At 43.0% G+C, this 24,797-nt stretch overlaps 1 protein-coding gene across 3 annotated transcripts; it reads left to right on the top strand.

Moving 5' to 3' along the window:
* Positions 1-1,438: 1,438 nt before the first annotated feature.
* Positions 1,439-24,797, top strand: STX16 (syntaxin 16). Of its 3 annotated transcripts, XM_079979841.1 has the most exons (9): positions 1,441-1,951; positions 8,735-8,746; positions 12,842-12,949; positions 14,545-14,685; positions 16,165-16,327; positions 16,685-16,776; positions 17,458-17,601; positions 17,895-17,975; positions 19,757-24,797. In XM_079979841.1, the coding sequence occupies exons 1-9, from the start codon at positions 1,871-1,873 to the stop codon at positions 19,859-19,861; spliced, it is 927 nt and encodes a 308-aa protein (XP_079835967.1). In that variant the 5' UTR covers positions 1,441-1,870; the 3' UTR covers positions 19,862-24,797. The 3 variants fall into 3 exon arrangements, with proteins under 3 accessions (XP_079835966.1, XP_079835967.1, XP_079835968.1); XM_079979840.1 differs by lacking the exon at positions 8,735-8,746 and having other exon boundaries at positions 1,439-2,005; XM_079979842.1 differs by lacking the exon at positions 8,735-8,746 and having other exon boundaries at positions 1,443-1,951.

Genomic DNA, 24,797 nt, shown 5'->3' with positions numbered 1-24,797 from the left:
ATTCCTGCAGATGCCCATATATGTGAAAGAGGGAGATGTGGACTTTTGAGAAAGTTTTGAATTTGTTATCTGTGTGTATGTGTGGTTTGTGAGATGCACCTGGACTGAGAAAGACAAAGAGATGTATATTCGAAGTGTGTGAGAGAGGAGTGTATGAGGGGATGCATGCATGTACGTGTCTAGTGTGGTCGCTTTGTATATTTTCTGTGGATATTGTTCCCTGTTGTCATTAAGCTGCAACAGCATCGCTGTGTGTTCATGTGAGAAGGAAATGGGGGCACCTCAGCAATGATTTATATTTTATTTCTTATTTATTTGTCACTCAGCCCAGCCTTCATGTGTCATGATACCAATTCAGGTGTGTCGTATCCCATTACCTGCCTTTGAAGACAGAATGGCCACTACCGGTAGAGGTATTTAGAAACACAAGCAGCCCTGCTTTAGCCCTGCAGTTCTCACCATCGCTTTCCATGGGGTGGTCTTGGCAAAATCTCTCCTGGCTTCAGACCTAGAGACAATGAATATGAAAGGCTCTCCAGCAGCATCACCACAGACTTCATAATATGTTAATAATTTTCTTATTTATACCCTGCCCATCTTCCACTAAACTCAGCCAGCCAACTTCCATGGGTTTCATCACGCACGTGCACAACCCCTTTTCACCTTTTACGCGTCACGTGCAAGCACATGCAAACACCATTTCTCCTTGGCCACATTCGAAACCTCTTGTTCACGAACAAGCAGCAGTCAACATCCAGGAAGGTCCCCAGTGGGGCCTCATTTGCTCCCCCATTCATTCACATTCATGTCCCCAGATTCAGTCCACAAATATCCACCAGTTCTTCCTATTGACCGGCTTTTTTGAAGGTGAACCGGAACCAGCTTGCATATCCACAGGCCCCACCTTCCTGCAGGCATTGCACCGGGGAGAGCTCCACCAGCTTCCATAAGTTCCACCACTAGACTTCAGCCAGCTTCCAACCATAGCAATCCCTCCACACAGGGGACTCCACTCATCTATAGTCCAACCCGCTGCAATACAGGAATATTATTATTATTATTATTATTATTATTTATTGAATTTATACACCGCCCTATACCCGGAGTTCACGGGTCTCGAACTGACGACCCTCGCATTAAAGAGTCTCAACACTCTGCCGGCCGCGCCATCCACAACCTCCCCGCCGACTTCTCGCCCCACGAGTCGCCTAGCCGGCTACCTGAGGAAAAAAAAAACGGGAACCGGAAGTTTCGCTTGCGAACCATGACGACCGCGAGCTCTTTGGCCGGCGCCGCTCCCCCGCTCGCCCTCCTTCCCCGCCTACCTCAGGCGCCCGGCGCGCGGCCGGAACTTTCGAGCGCCGCTTCCTGGAGGCGCGGGGGAAGCGTGTCCGTGTTGCACGATGCGGAAGTGAGCCGCGGCTGGCGGCGGGGTTACAGCGGGGTTCCATCCGGGTCCGGATAGGGAAACGATGTGGGGGGCTGGAGGGGGCCGGGGCTAGGATCCTTCCCCGTTCCTGGCGGGGGGTGGGGAGAGGAAGAGCCTTCCGGGGGCTGGTCCTGTGTCCGCCCGGGAGGTGTTGGGGCGAGGCGCCCGGGGGTCGGGGGGTCCCCATGAGGGGAAGCAAGGGCGGCTCCTCCTCGGAAATTTGCAGGTGCCCCGAGGAAACCGAGTGAGGGGCTTTGAGTCCCGGGAGCGTTTCAAGCTCTCCGCCCCCCGCAGGATTTTGAATGGGCTCCGTCCTGAGGGGAAGCTAGGAGAGGGCCGGAGTTGGGATCGGGGCCCCTGAGGAGCCTAGAGGGCCCAGTGGATAGCCCCCCCCCCCGGGTGTGCGCGTGGTGTTTTCCCCCCAGGGGGGTTTAGAAAGCCATGGCCACCCGGCGTTTAACAGACGCCTTCTTGTTGTTGCGGAACAACGCGATCCAAAGCCGGCAGCTGCTGGCCGAGCAAGTGAGTAGTTACGGCTCCTCCAGCCCTCTGACTTCACGTAGCATGGCTGCTGCGGTGAGTCTCCCTTCGTCCTACTGTATCCCACATTTCGCTGTTTCTTAAGTGCCAGCTGCGTTATAGGGCTGTCAGGCGGCAAGCATGCCATCCTTTCCCCCCTTTGCTCAACCTCTCTTACTCGCCTGTATCCTCTATATGTATATAAAGAAATGTGTTTGCTCCCCCGCTCCCAGTTCAATGTCCACTGTTAGGATTTGCATGCTTTGAGGGGCACCCTGGCTTTTAAGGAACTACCCTGTTCCGAAACTGGTGTGCTTGCATTAAAAACAACTGTTGTAGCAAAGGGAGTTTTCTAATGGTAGGTCGGTTAACACCTTGCAAGCAGAAAAACTAGGTTTGCTCCCAGTGTATGTTCAGCAAGGAACTGCAGCCAGTCACAGCTAGTCAATTTTTATTGTGCTTTTAGACGCAGAAGTGAATGTTTTTCTTTCCCTGTTTTCCTGTCAAATTGCAGACTTGGAACATGTCTGATTTTACTAAAGTCTTCTTTAAGAGTTTTGAAAGTTTCATATGGGATTATTTGACATGGCAGCCTCCAATTTCTTTTGTCTTGCTAATGTTCTTGGAAGATGTCCAGTTGAATAATTTTTATTTTGTCCTGGGCACACATAGAATTCCCCGACATTTGACCCAGCCATCCAAGTTCTGGACATCCAATTCTGCAGTGTTCCCCTTGAGTACTGTACATTTTTTCCCCTCATAATAAGGAGTATGGCAATCATTCACTTATGGGAGGAAATAAAGTTGTTCACTTGGATACTCTGCTGGGATTCCCGTTCTGTCTCAGCTATTTTTGTTCCATGGAAATCTAAGAGAATTAACAATTAAGCTAGCCCCTTTCTGCAGTCCCTACTTCTGAATTGTTTCTTGTCACTTGAACTGATTTAGATAGATAAATGTGGCAATTAAAAGTGGGTGTAGCCTTGAATCTCCCAACGCATGCCTACACTTTCTTTTGATCTGCTGAGTGTTCTTGAGCAAGTTACTCTGGTTCAGTGTCCTGTTCTGTTAAAGGGGAAAGAGTATCCTTGCTGTTTTTCTAAAGCACTCTGAAGTTGAACAGACAACCTATTAAAAAAACCAATTGCTATCATATATCCCAATATCCGTTTCTCTTTTTTTGGTCAACTTTCCCTTCTCCATCTTTATGTTACAATTAATTTGGTAAAATATGATAGGAAGATATTCCTAGATGCCAGAATAAAATCATTTATTTTATTCTGAATTAAATCTTTAGGTACCAATTTGGTGCTGAAATTACGATAGGTTAGGGATTTTGCTCCTCATAAGTATACATGCCACTATAATGTATGTCTGTCTTTTCTTTCCCTGTGTGTGTGTTGTGCTTTCATATCAGTCACCTCTCTGTCGATTGATTTTGCTTACTTTTCAGCTTACTGCTACAGTATTATGCTTCATTATTACACCACTACCATTTCATTCATAAAACATTAAATTGTTGCCCTCTCCTGTTTCCCCCAATTGTATTCTCCTTTAGTGAGTGAAAAATAAGCTTAATTTACACTGATCTCTGAGGCACCAGTGCAAGGAACAATATCTTGTACTGTTCTGTTTTGTGCTATGCAACTGCTGAGTGTTCAACTGGTGTGCAAGTGTTTCTCTACACGTTGAAAATTAGTTTAAAACTGCATTCAGGTTCTATGTTGTTAGACTATTACCTAATTACAGTGCAGTCCTTCCTATGCATGCCCACTCAAAAGTAAGTCCCAGTGAGTTCAGTGGGGCTTGCTCCCAGGAAAGTGGGTATAAAATTGCAGTCATAGTTTTTTGTTGTCCTCCAGCTCTGTTTTTGTTAGGCCAGAGATAATTTGTATCCTCACGTTAGAAATGTGTGTAAAAGAAAACACCAGTACAGTAATTTATACCTTTAAACAATACTTTGAAGTACAGGCAAATTGACATCTTACCAGCTGATTTGCACAAAATTATATAGGCTTCTTCAGACATTTAGAGAGTCTTGTAATTTAAAAGAAAGTGTCTATTGTGGGTTTGGATAGATAATAAAAGATCCTAATTACCATTTTCCTGGTGCTCAAGTACTTTTGTGTACATAACTGCTATGTTATACCACATGGGAATGCTTTATTTTGCAGGCTGTATGTTAGAATGGGGGGGAACTGCCTGATTCCTATGTAATTTATTACAGCCAATGTAAAAAAAATTGATTAACTTGGTTATTACTAAATTCTTTTGGCAGCCCCTCTTAAGAGTTTTAAGCCCTCTTATAATGTCTCTTCCTTTGTACCTGAAGGCGAGACACCCCTCCCCCCTATTTTTGCAATGCACTTCGCCCAAGTGGTCAGAATTGGACTCCTGCTCCTATCAGATCATGTTAATGTTGATTTGCATGCTGCTTTTTAAGCCAAAGGCTGGTAGCTGATAAGATAAGAAAAATACATAATGCAACAAAATAAAAGTCAAATCAAAATTAATGCTTGGTAGTTAAGGAGCTGGTAAATATATAACAGTTGGAAGAATGGAACTCTGATGAAAAGGAATGAGAATAATAATTTGTTAAAAAGAGAGCCTTTCCAAAACCCGTTGGCTACTGCGAAGAAGCCCCTGTCCATGTACTCACCAAATTAACCTCAGATAATGGTGAGGCACAGAGACTTCTTGGAAGGTCTTAAGCATACAGTATCATAAGGAAGTAAGCATTCAGATAATCTGGGACTGGGATGAGCAATACCAAACCTTTCTATGGGGAATTTGGATTGAGCAGAGGTGCAGAAAGGTTAAGCATCCTGTCTCCTATTGAGACTCCATTTTAGTGCTCCATTTTAGGAGACCGTCATCCTCTTTGTTCCCACTTTTCCACGTTTAACCAGGGTGGCTGCAGTAGGTAGATTGCTATACACCTCTCGTTTAACTGTCTACCGTGGGCAGCTGCGTCTCTCGCAGGCATTACTGAAATCCCATTATCTGAAAACTAAAATGTATGTGGAGTCCAGGGCCCTTCTAAAAAGGAGGAAGAATGAATGAACGAGCCACAAGCTAAGAGCCATATTGTATGGCATGTGGCCTGTTTCATTCATACTGGAGAAGAGATTGGAGTGGAGCAAGATCTACTTCCCATGTTATACATTTCCTATGTGAAATGTGTAGCATGGCATCCATAGATCATCATGTCTGACAATCACACTTGTGTGCATTTTGCACACACAGGGGAAGGAGTTGGCCAATCACAGTTTCCTTACATGTGTGCCTGTTGTCAAGCTTGATGATCTACAGATGGGTTTCTACTTCTCGACACACATGTTTTCCGGGGAGCTTGTAAAGTATCACTTCCCAACCTTGGGCCCCCAGGTGGTGTTCTACAATCCCTGTCATCTCTTACTGCTGGCTCTGCTGGCTAGGGATGATGGGATTTGTAGTCCAACAACATCTGGGGACACAAGGTTGAGAAGGCTGCTCTAAAGAAAGAGGCAAATTGCTGATTATTGGGGAAATACATGTGGTCTCTTCTCTCCTGCAGTTTACAGCATGTGCCATTGTGGGATTCTGTAATAGAAGTTTCAAAGGCCGTTTTGTTCTTGGGGAGTGCAACACTGCATGCACATTAAAAGGTCAAGTTATATATACTTAAAAACTTGAGTCCAGATCATAGAACATTTGTCATTGCTATTTGAAATTGCATGTGGAATAATCACTATTAAAAACACAGTAAGAAAGGTTTTCTTCTTTTAAAAAGACAGTCACTATTAATATGAATAAAATATCCCTGTATGAACAGTTCTTTAACTCTGTTAAACCAAGAGGCTCAATTGGCATTTCCATATTCCTTACTGTAAAATAAGCAGATTTTTCTGGCTGGTAACCAACACAAACCAGATCAGTTGTGTTCTGTATTCATTTCCTATTTGATCCAGAAAATCCATCTATCTTTAAAAAGGCCTGCAGTAAATACATCTTTTGCATTAATGCACTTTCTGTATGAATAGGCAGTTCTTCAGACTTAAATTTCAACTCTTCCCATTCCATTGACTCAACTGTGTAAATAGTTTGCTTTGTAACCAGCAACTTGTGAAATCAAATTTATACCATTTTAAATTAATTTTTTTTCCAATGGCAAAGGTCACATCTGGCAGGGTAGTTCCAATGTGCTTTACTTTGGCACTGCCCTGCCATTTCTTCCCAATTGTTTGTCCAGATTATAATTATAATTTCATGGGCATCTGCAGTTTTAATTCTGCTTTGTAAAGTCTCAAGCTAATAATAGTAAGTAATAATGATAATAATAATAATAAGTAAGTGTCTGGTCAAATGCAGGTTCTGTCCAAAAGGGTAATAGAATAAAAAATGGTTTGTTAAGTATAAAAGAGCATCATATTTGCAAACTGTGTGCTAATAAATGTTGTTTTAGGCCCTGGTTCAAATAATGTCAAAGCCAGCTGTTGTTCCTTTGCTCAATTTGAACTAAGTAAGAGGAACTTACCACCTGTGGATGCACAGAAGGGGCAGGAAACGAGAGTTGGCCAGCGGATTGGATCCTTATCTCCTCAATCCATCACATGCCAAATTTGGCAGGTGGGCAGTTCTACCCATCCGTCAATCACCTGATGTCATAGTGACATCAGTTGATAGGTGCTTGACGTCCCCCTTTTTTCAGGATTTCAGAGTGTCACACAGGACTTGCTTGATCAGCTGGTCACTGCTGAGCTCTGAGCAAGGGGCTTGCAATACAGAAGAAGCCTGCCTGTCTCTTGTTGGCTATATTCCTAACAGAAATGCTCACCCTGCATTCTTTTCCTTTTGTAAATGCTGTTGTCTGTTCCTGTTGTGAGTTTACAGTCGTACCTCGGAAGTCAAACAGAATCCGTTCTGGAAGTCCGTTCGACTTCCGAAACGTTCGACTTCCAAAGCGCGGCTTCTGTAACCAATTGTAAGTCGCAGAAGCCCCATCGGACATTTGGCTTCCAAAAGAACGTTCGAAAACGGTAACACTCACTTCCAGTTTTCAATCGTTTGGGAGCTGGAACGTTCAACTCCCAAGGCACTCAGAAGCCGAGGTACGACCGTATATTTAAATCCTTCTGAATAGCCAAACTAGGTGATATGACCAGCCTTTTAACCTGACTGTAACACTTTATTTCTAAAGCTAGACATGCTGACCAAAAAAATAATAATGCAAAGATAAAAATCCCTGACTGTAGTTCAGCCTTTCACAACCCTGGTGCCCCCCAAGTGCTGACTGGGGCTGGTGGTAGTTGTAGTGCAAAATACAAGGTTGGGGAAGGCTGCTATAGTTCATTGGGATAAAATTCACAGCCGAAATGCACTAGCCAACTTCTAATTCACTAGCCCAATGCAGGATGCATTTGTTAACAGATAGCCATTAATAACGTATTTTTAAAAAGTAAAATACTGTTAGAAAGCTGGAATGTACCCAAAGTCCGTGGCTAAAGAGGTTCCTTTGCCCAACGCCTGCTATTTCACTTGCTCCTGGCCAGGGCACTTGCCTTTAAACATGTGCCAAGCATATGTTTCTAATGGGCTTTCCAGGTTCCAACCCAGAGACTTCTTTTCCTCTTTCATTCTCCTTATGCCGTGGGGTGGGGTGTTATCACCACACCTTCAGCTTTGTCCTATCACGCACCCCCTTCCTTAGCTGCTGCGAGGCAAGGTTGAGGCCTCACTGGGCTTAGCAGGTGAGGAAGATTTAGCATAGCACTAAGCTGGAGATGCAGGATGGCCTGTGTCAAATGTAAACGGAATTTTCCAGGTTGCAGCCAGTTTTGAAAGAACAGTTTATAGCCAAACAATGTTCTGTGAATAATGCCTGTCTTTCTTGAATGGATTACCCACACATAATTTCTTGAGCCTCCTCTGTTCAGAAGTCCAGTCGGAGCTCGGGGGATTTTTACATGCAAGGAGGCTTCATTGAAATGTTTCTCTGTACATAATACTCAGTGGGTTCCCTTCAGCTACCATCTCATGGCTGCTAAATGTTACCACTGCCATGCCCAGTAACCACAGTTTGCAATTAATTACCGTATTTTTTGCTCTATAAGACTCACTTTTTCCCTCCTAAAAAGTAAGGGGAAATGTGTGTGCGTCTTATGGAGCGAATGCAGGCTGTGCGGCTATCCCAGAAGCCAGAACAGCAAGAGGGATTGCTGCTTTCACTGCACAGAGATCCCTCTTGCTGTTCTGGCTTCTGAGATTCAGAATATTTTTTTTCTTGTTTTCCTCCTCCAAAAACTAGGTGCGTCTTGTGGTCTGGTGCATCTTATAGAGCGAAAAATACGGTAAATTGGAATGTGTAGATACCCACCAAACTCTCAGATTCTGTGAATTAGTTTAGAGTAGAATACATGACTGTCGTTACCAGTCACAGTTTGCACTGGACCTGGGTTCTAACCTGCGTTTAATTTTTATTTACTTTTTTTTTAAAAAAAAAAAAGCTAGTTATGTAAGGTTTTAAAAATGTGTATTTTTTGCAGATCAAGAAAATTGATTTGAAAAGATTTGAAAAGGGGAAATATGGACCTATCCACAAAGCTAAATGCTAGTCCACTTAAAAGCTGAAACTGCTTTTAGAAGACTGTTTTGTTGCACTGATAAACTGGCAATGTTGATCAATAAAATTCCTTTGTTTCTTCAACTGACTGTACCCTGTGCTCTGTCCTGTTCTTTTGTTTCCCTCTCTTACACTTTTGCTGTCCCTATATGGATGGGGCTGATGGGACCTACAATCCACCACAGGAGCTGGATGAGGTATAGTCCACTTTGTCTAATGCTGCTCTTCTTTCATGGAAAATGTCAAAGGAAGTTGCCTTATACCAGTCTAGCTGGGGGCTATCGGACCTGGGTTACTGCATGAAAGGCTGCTTTGGTAGTGGGGTTGTATCTTTGATGTTTTGCAGCTAGCTTGCATGCTTTACTTCCATATAACTGAAATGATTCCCCCCCCCCCCATGAATGCTGAGGTGGTCAAGCCCACATTCATATTTAGATTGAATATGGAGAGGAGAGGAGAAAACCATTGAGTCACAACACCCCCACCCACCCCCAAAAAACCAGGCAAAAAACCAGACACAAATTTATCATAACACTTGAGTAATACGATGAACTGGGCTGCTTTTGAGTCAGATCTGAAGTTGTGATAGGTTTCAAACATAGATTGCCACCGCAGATAGAAAATATCTTGACCATCATATCAAGAAACTTCTAAGGCCAATGGGGGGAAAAAAGCTGACTGAGGTTCACTCAGTATATCTTAGGCTGCAACCCTAAGCACATTTTCTATTAAGTTGTTATAATAATATCACTTATTATTTATATACCTCCCATTTGACTGGGTTGCCCCATTGGACTTAGTAGGACTCGCTTAGGATGGCACAGATAGTCAAATCTATTCTGTTTGTTTCACATCTCTGTCCTGTCAGTGGTCAGGGTTTGCTTGCATTTTCTCCTTGCAACAGCTCAGTGATGTACCTTAGGCTGAAAGAAAGTGACTCACTCACTCAAGTTCACCCGGTTTGCTTCGTGGATGGGTTTGGAATTAAATTTCCATCTCTGTCTCAACTCTTTAGCCAAAGGATAGGGAGCCTGTGACCCTCCAGATGTTGTTGGGCTGCTAGTTGCCAGCAGCTCCATCCACCATGGTAAATGGCCATGGCTGATGGGAGTTGTGGTCCAAAATAACACCTGGGGGACCACAGGCACCCCAGTCCTGCTCTGGCCACTGTACAACACTGTATTTGTAAAGACCCCACGCGGGTGCTTTGTCATTTGTTTAGTTAAAAATCTGTATAGAATCATGGAATTGTAGAGTTGGAAGGAACCCTGAGAATCATCGAGTCCAACCCCTTGCGATGCAGGAATATGCAGCTGTCACCTATACTGCTTTTCAGGCAAGCCTCACAAAGCAGTTTACATTATACTGTGGAGGAACAATAAGCACAATTTAAAACACTGTAAATGAAGCAGCAAAAACCATTTACAAGGAAAATTTTGAAAGCTGGATCTAGCAGGGTTTTGGGAGAGAGAGGCTGCCTCTGCCAGAATATCAAGAGTGAGATAATGGGCTGAGTTCCAAGGGTTGTTGTGGGTTTTTTTGTTTTGTTTTGTTTTTTGCCTTCTCTCTTGCTATTATTTTCAAGAAAGGACAATGTACTATAGCACCCAAATAAGTTATATCAAAGATCCTTTAAGGCCCAAGGATGTGGGAAACGGGTTTTCTAGGTGTTGGTTTTCTAGGTGTTGGTTTTGCTGCAGGGGAAGAAATAGCATGTGCAGAAGGGTGATGCCTGCACTGTCCCAGGATGTTTTCTGTAAGCATGCTGCTTCATTTTGCGGATCTGCCCCATGGCTTGAGATTCAGCACAACCCAGTCAGAAAACTGTCAACTGCTCCCTTCACCTCCCAGAGATTATACAACTAGCTGTGGTGCTTCCACTTTGAGATGGGAGCCCTGGCGACCTCTGGGCAGAACTAACTCATTGTTACTGGCCTCTTTGCAATGCTTACTCTCCCTCCCCACCTCCCCAAAGGTAAGTGGAAATATTATTGAGATTAAAGAAAGAAATCCAGGTAAAGATTCACCAGGGGTTGGGAGCTGCAGACATGCTTATTCAGGTGTTCACATTTAAATATGTGAAGGGGAAAACAAAATAACACAGGTAGTACCAAGTGTGCCTGAGACTTGACTTCTGCATTATTATCTTAGGCTTAGAGCGTTCATTCTTCCTTTGACCCCTCTTCCCAGTGGAGCTCTGAGTCCATTCTTCCATGCAGAGTCACACCTGCTCAGCTTAAGCATTTTTCTAGGATTGAAGCCATCGCTTCCCTTGTGAAAGGAAAATATAGAGTAGAAATCACCCCTGTTCCCCAGCATTCCCTTGATGGTTTCTAAAAGTACAGCATGCGAACAGAGTTTTAAAATAATGTCCAATTGGTGTTTTCATTTGGGAATGAAAGAAACTCGGAGTCGAGTTTTTGTACAACGTCTCTTAAGTTTTAAGTCGATAATTTGGAAGACACAAGTCTCACTTGGCATTAAAGCTAATGGTGCTGTTGTGAGCTGTGAACTGCACACAGTATTTGCTTTTTGTGAAATCGCTTTCAGCAGCCGAGTTCTGTGAAAATGTTTCCTAGACTCCCCCTCCCACCGAAATGAGATGTTTCTAATTTACAGTTTTAAAGTGATATGTCGAGCACCATATTTGCTTGAGGATATCTTAATCCGGCACTTCCTTTAATTTTAAAAGCAAAATTCCCCATCTTTTGTATAGCTTCCTGAAGGAACAATGCCTTTCCATTTGTTGCTTTGCCAGGAGCGACCTACAGCCAGCCATGCCTAGCGAGAGGAAGTAGACAGGATTTAGCTGGAAAGGCAGTGCCTCAGAATTATATCGCAGACACGGATAGTGAAGTTGTGTTCTTAGGCCTGTTGCTTCTTTATGAGCTTAAGGTAGGGATTTCCTCTCTCCCTCTGCTTCAATTTCCTCCACTATGACTATTTACTGAGAATTGGACTTCAGGCCTGCACCATATCGAAGGCTTGAGGTGGGTTGCAAAATGCGCAAATTAGATCAAATGCATACTTAAAATTCTTGGCTTTAGCCAGGCTAGGTAGAACAATGTAGGCAACACTTACAAAAGATCTTTGATTTGGGGTGGGGAAGGGTGTCCTTAAACAGAGCTGCCAGGACTATGTTGCCCACTGGCATATCTTTAGAATGAGGACATAACATCTTTGAAAAGAAAACACCAAGACAAAGCTTTCCTTTTAGTAGCTCCCAGTCTTGGGAGCCCAGGAAGCTGCGTCAGACCGCTGGTCCACCCAGCTCAGTATAATCTCTGTCTAGGATAGCAGCTGTCTAGGATAGCAGATCAGGTGCTTTCCCAGATCTACATGGAAATCAGACCTGGGGCCTTCAAGGAACACAAGGCAAATGCTCTAACCACTGAGATACCAGCCCTTCCCCATGGCAGCCTTCAGAACCTTCTTGAATGTGTTAAGCTTGCATTCCTTTATTACAGAGTACCTATGTATAACCAGGAAGGTGGTACTTAAAAAGAAAACCCAAATCCTTTTTATTTTCATGGTTTTGCTTCAGTAGCCCTTTGTGGCATTAAACTGACAATAGGTGGCCAAGAGTGGATGTTGGTTAGCTGATGGGACAAGCCTTTCCACCCTTTGAATGCTGTTTCCTGTTTGTCCCAGTCTCCTAACCACACACCACTTTTGTTTTGGGTAGGTCTTTATTTTATATAAAGAAGTTGGCTTCTTTTTATGCAGGGTCCTTTACTCAGGAAGGGTAATGTATTGACTGTTTGGGAGTTGATAATTTGCAAAAGCTATGAATGCGATGGCTGGCTCAAAAGAGGTTTAAATGTTTTAAGTACCCAGTACAGAGCCAGAATCCTTACTGTAAAGTGGTAGGTTTTCACTGTGACGTCGGAGAACCCTTCCCACACCAGTTTGTCTACTGAGAAACCCTTTGCTTGCCTCTGTTAACTGCAGAAGAACAGTTCTGGGGGAAAGGAATATATCTGAGGTGCACACTTGGTTCATAAAAATGCTGGCCAGGGCTTTTAGGTCTTGCATGAATGGAGAACGTGTCCAAGAACACACCCAGATTTTCTCTGTAAATCTGAACTGCAGGGGAATGATCAGTAATGATGGGCAAGGTGGCTAGGGAAACTTTGTCTGCCATAACTGGCTTTCTTCTTGAATAACCACTGCTAAGAGTTCAAGAAGCCTGCGAGTTCCCAGAAACACCTTTGCCTAAAGTTAAGCGATCTTGGTCTTTTACTCTGGGTTGTAATCTGATAAACTAACCATTCTTTGTATACTTTCTACAGCTCGCAGATGACCGCATGGCACTGGTGTCGGGGATCAGTTTAGACCCTGAAGCAGCTATCTGTGTAACTAAGAGGCTACCTCCAAAATGGATTGATGGAGTGGAAGAAGTGAGTTTACATGCCATGGGTGCAACTTAACGTGCAGCTGTCTTTCTGGGAAAGCAGCAGTAAAGTTTCTTAATATCTGCTTCTTCACTTAATTTATATATAGCTCTTCCATTGTTCAGGGCAAAACACAAAAGTTAGAAATCCACAGTTATTGAAAAGACATGGGGTGGTGTTCAGTTAAATTTTACTTGGAGTAGACCCATTGAAAATTAATGTCCGTGTATAAGTCGGTTCATTAATTTCAGTAGGTCTACTAGTTGAATACCACCCTTGAAGTAGGAACATATTGCAACCAGATTGTAAAACCACCAAATCAGCAGCAGTGATGCTTATTTCACATCATGAATGCTTAGCAAGGGAGGTGTGCTTTGTGTTGCCAGTGAGGAAGCCAGCAAAATTATTTTTTTCCTTTCAAAAAAAATACAGAAAAGTTTTGAACAAGTGGAGCCATTTGCTTTGCTTTCCCAAGATGCTTTCAGGGTCAGAGAACAACTTAAAACTATAGGCAATTGTACTACTAAAAGTTTTGGGGAAATCTTTGCCTCTGATAAAGTACCATCAGGTGCCTGGTCTTGTAAGTAACAACGGGTAACTTCCACAAGTTAACAGGCATACAAACAAGCTTAAAATTTAAAGGAGAGTGGGAGGTTTTGTGTGCTAAAAAAATGCACCTAGCTGCTTTGCAGAAGACTGTCCTCTATACTGTGGCTTCCATTTCTTAGGGGCAGCAGATGTTGTCACCCCCTCAAGATATCTTACGGTATTCTGTTTGCCTGGAACTTAATGGTAGTTGTTGAAAACTGTTTTACTAGTTCATCTGCAGAGTCCTGCTCTGATTTCTTTTTCTAGATCTCAGAGTTGAGCTTGCTGGAAATGATTCTCTTGGATCTGAAAGCCTTGACCTCCTAATCCTAGAGGGGCTGGGGACTGGCTTGGCTGTGGCTATCTTACACACACACACACACACACACACACACACACCTTGAGTTCAGGTCGGAATGATGCAGTCACTTGACCATGAAGTAAGTAGGACTAGTTGTTGCCAAATATAGCCCTTGACATCTCTCACACACAAACACACCCACCCACCAATTATATGGAGGAGGAATGGTCTAAACCAGGGGTCAGCAACCTTTTTCAGCTGTGGGCTGATCCACTGTCCCTCAGACCATGTGGCGGGCCAGACTATATATTTTTTTTTGGGGGGGATGAATGAATTCCTATGCCCCACAAATAACCCAAAGATGCATTTTAAATAAAAGCACTCATTCTATTCATGTAAAAACACGCTGATTCCCGGACCATCCGCAGGCTGGATTTAGAAGACGATTGGGCAACATCCGGCCCATGGGCCTTATGTTGCCCACCCCTGGTCTAAACTCAAGCCAGACTTGCTTTCCTCTGGTCATGGAATTGAAGCATCATGCCTGCAAGGTTGCTAAGAGAATGCTTGTGTGCACAAGGCAAAAATGGAGTGATTTCTCTATGGATAGCAAATATGATTTTGCTTAATCATGGTCCCATCATTTATCTATTTTTATCTGCTGTTGTTCAGAACCGTACTAAATTTGCCCTAATTTTTATTGCTCTTTTAGATCCGGTATGAGGTCTCCAGGATAAAACAGAAGATGAAAGAATTAGCCAGTCTGCATGACAAGCATTTAAACAGGCCAACTCTGGATGATAGCAGTGACGAAGAGCACGCAATAGAAATAACTACCCAAGAAATTACACAGGTGCCCATGAGGGGGGTTCTCTCTTTTCATAAATGAGTCTCTGTTTCAGTTCTTGTGCTAGTGTTTTCATTTTTTGATCAGGCAGTGACTGAAATTGCTACTGCAGCTCAGAGGGTAGGTTGCTTTATTTGTTAAATTTATTTGTTATGTTTACCTTCCTTAGGGATGCAGGTGGTGCTGTGGGTAAAAGCCTCAGCGCCTAGGACTTGCCGATCGAAAGGTCGGCGGTTCGAATCCCTGCGGCGGGGTGCGCTCCCGCTGCTCGGTCCCAGCGCCTGCCAACCTAGCAGTTCGAAAGCACCTCCGGGTGCAAGTAGATAAATAGGGACCGCTTACCAGCGGGAAGGTAAACGGCGTTTCCGTGTGCGGCTCTGGCTCTGGCCAGAGCAGCGATGTCACGCTGGCCACGTGACCCAGAAGTGTCTCCGGACAGCGCTGGCCCCTGGCCTCTTGAGTGAGATGGGCGCACAACCCCAGAGTCTGTCAAGACTGGCCCGTACGGGCAGGGGTACCTTTACCTTTACCTTCCTTGAAATAGTTTCATTGAGCTCTTGAAGTGGGTTACGAGTGGCTTTGATTTGCCCTGGGCAAGATAAAGCAACTGACAAATTTAATCAATCAAATCTTTCTTGCTTAGGGAAATTAGCAAAAGCTGTACAACAACTGCACTTAAAATATTTATTTGCACAAAACACCTAAGTGGTTACTGCACTATGATAAGTTTATCGTGTGGCAAATAGTGATCTGAGTTCACCTGTTGTTCCTCCTGCCTGAGATCTGCAGAGAAGGCTTTATGCTCCTCTGAACCATTAATTGCTTTGGTGAAAGAGAACAAGGTCTCATTCAATCCGGCCATCCCTTTATGGAATTTACATTTAAGGAAGCTTTCTTTCCAACCTGTTTTCTGGTTGGTTCTTGTCAGTTTGCAAAGAGATTACCGCTCTGGAAATCCTTTCCTAATATTGAGCTGATTCTGATGATTGACTTTGTTATTTCTAGTTTTTGTGATCTGTTATTGCTGCTCACCGTTTGCATGGGTTTAATGGCTTTGGAAGGTCTGGGCGAGTAATGTTTTTATCCAGGAGTTTGATATGGTGGTCTTGTTTTGTTTTAAAGTGATGTGTCTTGAGTAGCTTTTTGTGGAGAAGGCACCTGATAAATGCAGGCAAGCAACTTCAAGAGAACCAAACAGATCTCTTTGATTTAGGCAGACATTCCCAGCCACTTCATTTCCACCATTGTACAATGGGAATAACCACACACAATTTACTATAACCACACACAATTTACTATAAGGATAGATTAGGTCCAGCAATTAGAATATTTGCACATTCATACAACTCTGTAAGTGATAGCTGAATAATAATATTTCAGTTAGAACGCTAATTTCTTAATTGGTTTTTTTTTTTTTTAGAATTGCGCAAATAGAAGGGCTCTTCTGCTACTAGAAATTTCTTCTCTTCTGTCTCTCCCCACAAGTTGTTCCACAGGTGTCAGCGAGCAGTCCAGACGTTACACAGCAAGTCTCGAAGCTGCACAGACCAAGAGCGGCAGCTTCTGAAGAACGTTGTGTCTTCTTTAGCGCAGTCCCTTCAGGACCTGTCTACCAGCTTTAGGCACGGGCAGTCTGACTATCTCAAACGTAAGGAGCTTGTGCCATTTGCTTGCAGAGCACCCTCGATAGATGGTGTTAACAGTTTGACACTGGGCTAGATTAATTTTGCTCCGTTCCTACTAGGCGCTATGTTCATTAAGTAATTAGCACTAATAAGCCTGATTGGGTTGGTTAGATTATGGCTATTTTCTTGGGGCTCTGGGAGGAAGCAGATGAGAAATATTTATTTATTTGTAAAACACAGTCGCCACTTCTGTTTCAGTTTTGGGAACAGGGACGGGTAATTTCTCAACCTACCAAAGTCTGCATTTGTTAAGCAATGCCGAGTACGCTTTAATAAATGCATCATTTATAGTCACAGCTTTTTTTTTCTTGCTCCTGCAGGTATGAAGAATCGAGAAGAAAGATCCAAACATTTCTTTGACACTTCAGTTCCCCTTATGGATGATGGTGAAGACACAACACTATACGATCGGGTAAGTGCAGGAACTGTTAAAGATGAATAATGATTGTTTTTGAAAAGGCCGTATTTTAATTTTCATCCGGTTGAACAAATGGAGCATTGTTGTTTCTAAAAACAAATGAATGGCAATCCGATATCTGTTTGGAAGTTGATCTTTCTGTGTGTCCCTGAATTTGGTGGTGGGGAAAGAGATTTAAGTTAATGAGTTGCCATTTGTAACAACCAGGCCATCCTAGTATAGCAGGTGTGGAGAACCTTGGCACGCCCAGATGTTGCTGTACTACACCTCCCATCACCCCCAGGGAACTGAGATTTTTTTGCCAGCCTTTCTGCCAGCCTTTCTGCCAAAGGTTCTGAGAGGGGGAAATGTGCTTGCTCTGGATTTTTAAACCATTGTGTTTCTACTGGTTTCTTAGTCGGGACCCACGAGTGAGTCACACCTGGGCCTAAGCGGGGTTGCCCCAATATCACCACTGCAATTTTATTTATTTATTTTAAGAAAAAGAGAATGGACATGTATGATTTTTTTTAAAAAAAAGTTTGGTGATATGTTGTAGGTTGGGGTCAAAAATTAGTCAAAGGCGATTGAGTTAGGGTAGATATCACATCCTCCCTCTTGCTTTTGGTATTTGTAAAATTGTGGGATATTAGCAACTATTTATACTCAATATCATTTCTTTTCTTTTTTAATAAGGGCTTTACAGATGACCAGCTAGTATTAGTGGAACAAAACACAGTGTTGGTGGAAGAGCGGGAGCGAGAAATCCGACAAATTGTACAGTCCATTTCTGATCTCAATGAAATTTTTAGGGACTTGGGATCCATGATAGTGGAACAGGTATGTGTCTCTAAGGTTCTGCTATGTTACTTGCATCATATGAAGCTCCCTTGCATGGAAGCTCCTTCCCTGCCCATAGATGTGCACAGAGCGACAGGTGTATTTTTCTGTAGAGGAGGAGACAATGCCACTCTGTGTAATGACATACTTTCCTAAATACCTGCAGCACAAGCTTTATTGTGATGAAAACAGAAAGTTTAAATATTGTGTACCAACCAAAATTTTGCCAGCCACCATCCTTTGATTTCTTGTACAATATCCCTTTAATAATGAGCGTGCGTTCCTCTTTTCAGGGTACAGTTCTGGATAGGATTGACTACAATGTTGAACAATCATGTGTTAAAACAGAAGAAGGGTTGAAACAGCTACATAAGGTAAGCACAAAGTGTCTTCCAATCTCCGTCAATACTGATTCTGTCTAGGAATGGCCATGAAAGACCAGGTAGAAACTTAAGGCAACGTGTCTCTTTCTATGGCAGTCTGTTTTTCATGGGATTTCAACAGGTAGTTTAGGCGAACAGGATGCAATCAGCTTAAAGTGAGCGATACTGGACAATGATTTCACAGCTGGCTCCTGGCCGCAACTGAACACCTAGCTTTCAGACGCTGGCAACGTAGCAAGCTGGTTCGCATGTCACATCAAACCATAAAGGTAAAGGTAAAGGTACCCCTGCCCGTACGGGCCAGTCTTGACAGACTCTGGGGTTGTGCGCCCATCTCACTTAAGAGGCCTGGGGCCAGCGCTGTCCGGAGACACTTCCGGGTCACGTGGCCAGCGTGACATCGCTGCTCTGGCGAGCCAGAGCCGCACACGGAAACGCCGTTTACCTTCCCGCTGGTAAGCGGTCCCTATTTATCTACTTGCACCCGGAGGTGCTTTCGAACTGCTAGGTTGGCAGGCGCTGGGACCGAGCAGCGGGAGCGCACCCCGCCGCAGGGATTCGAACCGCCGACCTTTCGATCGGCAAGTCCTAGGCGCTGAGGCTTTAACCCACAGCGCCACCTGCGTCCCGGCACATCAAACCATACTTGGTAGCAAACTATGGCTTAATGTGAATACTGGTGCTTACTGCTGAAAAGTTCTCATTTCTCTCCTTCTGTGTACCTGCGGCCATTGTGCCTACAGGGAAATGAGACAGGGTCTGAATCTGGGCTTGTAGCTTTTAAAATGAGGCTGCATTTTAAATACAATTTTAACCTGTATTTTAAATTGTTTTTTTCCCATTATGTTTTTTACTGTAATTTTACTGGTGTTAGCCACCTTGAGCCCAGCTGTGGCCGGAGAGGGCGGGGTATAAATAATTTATTATTATTATTATTATTATTATTATTATTATTATTATCTTCAAGCAAAAAAGAAGCAATAAGTGGAAAACTTTGAGCCTGTGTCCAGACATCACAACAAGCCAGGGCTGTGGGTTGTTTCCTGGCATTAAGGGAGGAACGCAGCAACATTAAACCATGGCTGGTTTTAAGCTATGGCTTAATGTGACATATCAGTCAGTCCTGCAAGTTAAGTTACGACTTTTTGATAGCGCTTGCACTTCCTGCAACTCTTGAGGAAGCCTGTTTTGCAAAATGGATCCTCTCTCCATTTATTTACTTTTGTCAGCTTGAATTGTCTCAGCCTGAGCTAGGCGTGTTGCAAGGATAAACATGGAGTAACCATCGTGTAGGTTGTGCTGGGATCGGATAGTGGAATGAAAAATGTGGTCCACCAGACCTGGGATGCAAACTTCACTATATAATCAGAATATATTTAGGCTGCAATCCCATGCATGCTTACCCAGAAGTAAGTCCCATTGAAACAAAAACCAAAAAAAAGCCCTCTTTCCTTATAACACAGTTCTTGTATAATAAAACATGTCAAGTCAACGTAAAATCTGAGTAGGACCATGTTGTAAAGTCAGCAAGATAATGACTGTTAGGTAAAACTGCCAGGTTTGTTTGTTTGTTTTTGTTCTTCAGTATGTACATCTCGCTAGCATGAGTTACAGATGATACATTTGAGTGATGGCTTACATTACCCCTGATGCTGAAAGCAAGTTCAAAATAATTGCAGTATCTACATGGAGGAATCTACATTAAATTTGCTCTGTTGTTTTTGGTTTTTTCCAGGATCAGTGCACTGAATTCTCTTTTCTTTTATCCACAGGCTGAGCAATACCAAAAGAAGAATCGGAAGATGCTTGTCATTGTCATTTTGTTTGTAATAGTAGTTGTCCTTATCATTGTTCTCATTGCTGTCAAATTTCGCTAGGTAGCACTCCTGTGATGTTTTCCTTTCTCTGTGTTTGTACGTTTTGGGAGGTGGGGGTGTTGTGCTTTTCCTCCCCCCCTTTTTTGTTTTATTTGTTTCTTACTGATACAAGTGGTTGAGCCTCTCACTCTGGAAAGCTGCCTTTTGAATGAATGTAGAAGCCCTAGTGGTGCAAGGTCGTTGCAATGTTTCTGGGGGGGGAACAAAAACCCTTTCTGTTTTACATGCTAAATGACTGCGCGGGTAGTGGTTTGCAAAAATGCAGGCAAAAATTATTGAGAATTTTGAGAAATGCTCCCAAACTAGGCATCTGGTTATTTATCCAGGATGTAGAACACTTAAAATGCATCTTTAAAATTAAGTTGCGGACTGAAATGTTTCAGAAAAGCATCATAATTTAGTTGTATTGAGAACCCAATAGTGTTATTTGCCAGCATTTATGTTACGGTTCATCTTAGGTTTTTGTGAGCTGCCTAGGTTTATTTTTGGACACAATACCAAAAACTATGGGTTGGTGGTAAAACTGCCTTAATCGTAAGAAGTGTTTGATTTTAACTAGTTTTCCTCCAGATTTAAGACCTGTGTAGACTTAGTGAAAGTGAAACACTTTTTAAAACAGCAGATAATTCATATCATGTGACTTGAGTGGTATTTAACAGTGTAAATATAACACCCCAACCATAATGAGTGCTACAGAAATTTTAAATTATTTTCTTGGCTTCAAATAATCCAGAATGTGCTTCTTCTGTCCCTGCCTTGCCCCGACACATGTCCTTCCCCTAAACTGATTTATGCACTGTTGTTATTGGAATATTTGAATATTAAGGCCACAGCTGGAAGGAAATCTTTTGCTTTTCTCCTCCTCCTCTCCCCTGACCCCAAATCTTTATCCACTATCATGTGAGCATCCGTGGTGACAGCCTTCATCCCCTACTTCCAGATACTGAATTGGAAAAGGGATGGTGGTTTTTCAAACCTGTAGCTTAAATCAGATGAAATAAGCTAACCAATGCATATATCGGAATCATGAATCTGAATAGAAGAACTTTTGTCCTCTGTTGGGCTGTGGAAAAGCCTCAAGAGAAACGGGGGTCAACAGCTGTGATTTAAAATACTGTACTACTACGCTGGTTCCTCTAATGCAGATGGCAGCTCTGCTAAGGGAGCATTTTTTTAGCAGTTTTAACTGGATCCTAAAAGTGCTGGGCAATTTTAGGTGCCTTTGCTTCATTCCTTTGTTGTTGTTGTTTTTTAAAAGATACCATTCCTTTTGTGAATAATTTATTTAAAGCTTGTGGGGTTGCATCTCTACCAGTGTTTTGCAGTCACTGTCATCTTGTCTGTGCCCTCTGCACCTCACCTTTCCTCCAGCTTTTTGCACCACTCAGATTTCTTTGTAGAACGATGGAAACAATAAAGAGACTCTTGCCTTGATCCACACCAGGATTCAGCCTGCTGGTTAGAACAGAGGATAATGTCCCCCTAAGAATGGCTCCTGGAAAAAATGACCGTATTTTTTGCTCTATAAGACTCACTTTTTCCCTCCTAAAAAGTAAGGGGAAATGTGTGTGCGTCTTATGGAGCGAATGCAGGCTGCACAGCTATCCCAGAAGCCAGAACAGCAAGAGGGATTGCTGCTTTCACTTCGTAGCGATCCCTCTTTCTGTTCTGGCTTCTGAGATTCAGAATATTTTTTTTTCTTGTTTTCCTCCTCTAAAAACTAGGTCTTCTTGTGGTCTGGTGCGTCTTATAGTGCGAAAAATATAGTATCTAAAATGAAGAGGTGCAGCATACCAGTGTTGTGATCTCGTGCTGCTCCCTATGTCAGTGGGGCTTGTCCCGGTGGATTGTGTTCAAGTCAGCACTTTCAGATCTCTCCTACTCGTACAGATCATCATATAGGGCTATAAAATGAGCCCAGTCTTAATGAGCTACATCTTCATGATGGGGCAGTATAACTAAAGAGCATGGCACTGGTGATGAATGGTGGCTGCTGTCAAGGCCTGTACTTCCTGCTTTTCGGACTATTCAATATATGACATGACAGCACAAAACGCTGGGAACTAGAATTGCATCAGTGAATAGCTAGTTTGCCCACCTTGCAGGAACGTGTTGATGCTTTCATAGCTGGGTGGTGTTGCAGCTGTACCAGACCTACCGCTTAAAAACCTCCCAAGAAGGAGAGCCCGCCACCTCCCGAGGGAGACAGTTCCACTGTTGGACAGTTCTTACTGTTAGAAAATTCTTCATCATGTTGAGTAGGAATCCCCTTTCTTGTAACTTGAATCCGTTGGTTCAGGTTCTATCCTCTGGAGCAGGAGAAAACAAGCTTGCTCCATCTTCCATGTGACAGCCCTTGAGATATTTGAAGATGGCTATCATATCTCCTCTTAGTCTCCTCTTCTCCAGGTTAAATATACCCAGCTCCTTCAACCATTCCTCATAAGGCTTGTTTTCCAGACCCTTGATCATCTTGGTCAGCCTCCTATGCACACATTCCAGCTTATCCACATCCTTCCTAAATTGTGGTGTGCATAATTGGACACAGTATTCCAAGTGTGGTCTAACCAAGGCAGAATAGAGCGGTACTATGACTTCCCTTGCTCTGGGGACTATACTTCTGTTGATGCAACCTGGAATAGCTTTCTTTTTGCTGCTGCTGCATCACACTATTGACTCATAAAGCTTGTGGTCCACTAAGAGCTCTAGATCCTTGTCCCCCATCTTAAATTCCTGCCTATGTGTACAGCCTTACCTTTGTCCCTATTTAATTCATTCTGGCCCAGTTCTCCAATCTGCTAAGGTCATCTTAATGACCTAATGATCCCAATTCTATCTTCTGCGGCATTAGCTACCCCTCCGAGTTTGGGGTTATCTGCAAATATGATGAGCATCCTCTCAATTCCTTCATCCAAGTCATTTATAAAGATGTTGAACAACAACGGGCCCAGGATAGAACCCTGTGACAACCCTGGATTATGAGGAACTATTAGGTTGATTGAACAGGACGTTTAACTGCATAGTGCTTTGAACTCTTCCATCTTTGATTCTCTGTCTGGACTATACCACTTCTAACCATAGGAGATAGGGGGTGGCTCAGACGATTGAATGCTTCTTTCTATAAAACAAAAAAAAATCCCCACAAATAGAAAGCTAGATACTAGGGAGAAGGCAAGATTTGCACCTTTCTCTTTGATGCTTAGTTTTCTGTAGGTGGGGATTTTTGTTTAGCTGAAGCCTTATCTAGGATTGCCATACACCCGGAATTTCCCGGACATAAGCAGGATTTGGTCATCAGAAACAGTGTCCAGACGGAAATCGCTGAAATGTCTGGGAAAATCCAGACATATGGCAACCCATGTTGAAAGTGTAGTTTTTGGCGAATTTCATTAAAAAATAGCTCCAAAACTTTTGTGTTTTGAAATATGGCAACCCTAGCCATATCAGTCTTAGATGAATTGGTGTAGCCAGGACACAGGTTTACAACCTATGAATTAAATTAAAATCATGAACAGTCCAACATAACGCTTTCTCTTCCTTCCTGGTTCCTTCATTTTTTTAACTTTGCCCAAATTTGACATGACGGTGTTGAAATGGTCCATAAACAATTTGCTACGGTCAGTGCGCACCCTAGAACACATCTAGTGTCTACCTGTACAAAAGTTCTCCATAATGTGACCCACTGTGCCAGCATTGATAAGATTACCATTTTATATAGCACCGTTCATGTATATTAGGGGCGAAGAATCTTCTTTTTTTCTGCTTGAGAGCTCTGCTTCCTATTGTGCAACTTTGCCAGGGCCGTATGTCAACAGTGGGTGCAGTAAGAGGCAAGGGCACAAATGTAAATTTTAACCTTTGTACAGTTGGCTAGTTTATTCTCCACCCAGGCAAGCAAAAGGCATTATCCGTGTTCAGTTACAAAAGCACTTGAATGTGAAGCAAGGCAGTGAGAGGTATTTCCCAGGGGTAGTTCCAAGGGCCAGACAGAGGTGCATTTGGCCCTTCGGACTGTTGTTTTCCCACGCTCGATGTGGCTGCTGGCTTACGGAATAAACGAATAGCTTTCTGCTTCAAGAAATGTACAGTCTCTAAGCTTTGACAATGCAGAGAGAATGAGGACTAAGCTAACAGCAGATGAACGTGAACCAGTGCAACTGCATGTACTTTAGACTGTTTCCAAACTCTGAAAGGCAGCCAGGAATTGCTGAAATGTTCCTCAAATCCAAACACTGATGGGGCAGAAGGAAGAACGACAAATAACTTCTCCAGCCACGGGGTTGCAGAATAATACATGAAACGCTGTCACAACAATAGCTGGCAAATGGCATGTATTATTACAGACTGCTTTTAATTCATCTGCCTGGCTTCAAATTCAAAAGCCTTCTGCTTATAAATACAGGCAGGAAAAAGTGGGCAGCAAGCTTATTTTGGGGGTAGCAGTTTTAAATCTATTTCACTGCCATCCTCAAAGAACCCTGTGAAGAATGATGCAAGCTAACGACAGGCCTACTCAGAGCAAATTTGTTTAAATTAACAGGCATTGCTAACTTAAAATTAATAATTGGTTGAATGCAACTCAGTGCTTTTAGTATACCTAGAGCTGTACAAGGGCTTTTTGAGTCTTATCATTTCATGGTTATAATATGAAGTCTCAATCTGGGCACCTTTTGCGACAATCTGTTTTACAGCAACTCCTTCTTGTCCACTTAGTCACAGAACAAATCCCAGGTGGGGAGCATCTGATAAAGGCTTTATTATTGTTAGCATACCAGTCCTACCTAAAAATGTGGGATTAAAAAAGAAAAGAAAAGAAATGCCGTATCTGGCGCAGAATAAATCATGCAAAGTAAATTCCTGCAAATTTTGCTGAACTTCAGTTTCATATATAGTGCCTAAAATGCAAACCAAGCACTCAGAGATTCTTTCTTCCTTT

Source organism: Podarcis cretensis, assembly GCF_951804945.1.
Source record: "Podarcis cretensis genome assembly, chromosome: 6".
In the NCBI taxonomy this organism is placed as follows: domain Eukaryota; kingdom Metazoa; phylum Chordata; class Lepidosauria; order Squamata; family Lacertidae; genus Podarcis; species Podarcis cretensis.
The sequence above is the reverse complement of the archived record's forward strand: the minus strand, read 5'-3'. Positions and strand labels throughout refer to the sequence as shown.

What these genes read in the sequence shown, in the direction of transcription:
- STX16 (XM_079979840.1), top strand. Translation starts at nt 1,871, where the DNA reads ATGGCCACCCGGCGTTTAACAGACGCCTTCTTGTTGTTGCGGAACAAC. An exon ending in CACGTAGCATGGCTGCTGCG is followed by an intron (nt 2,006 to 12,841) that starts GTGAGTCTCCCT and finishes TACTTTCTACAG; the next exon opens with CTCGCAGATGACCGCATGGC. An exon ending in GGTTGAAACAGCTACATAAG is followed by an intron (nt 17,976 to 19,756) that starts GTAAGCACAAAG and finishes TTTTATCCACAG; the next exon opens with GCTGAGCAATACCAAAAGAA.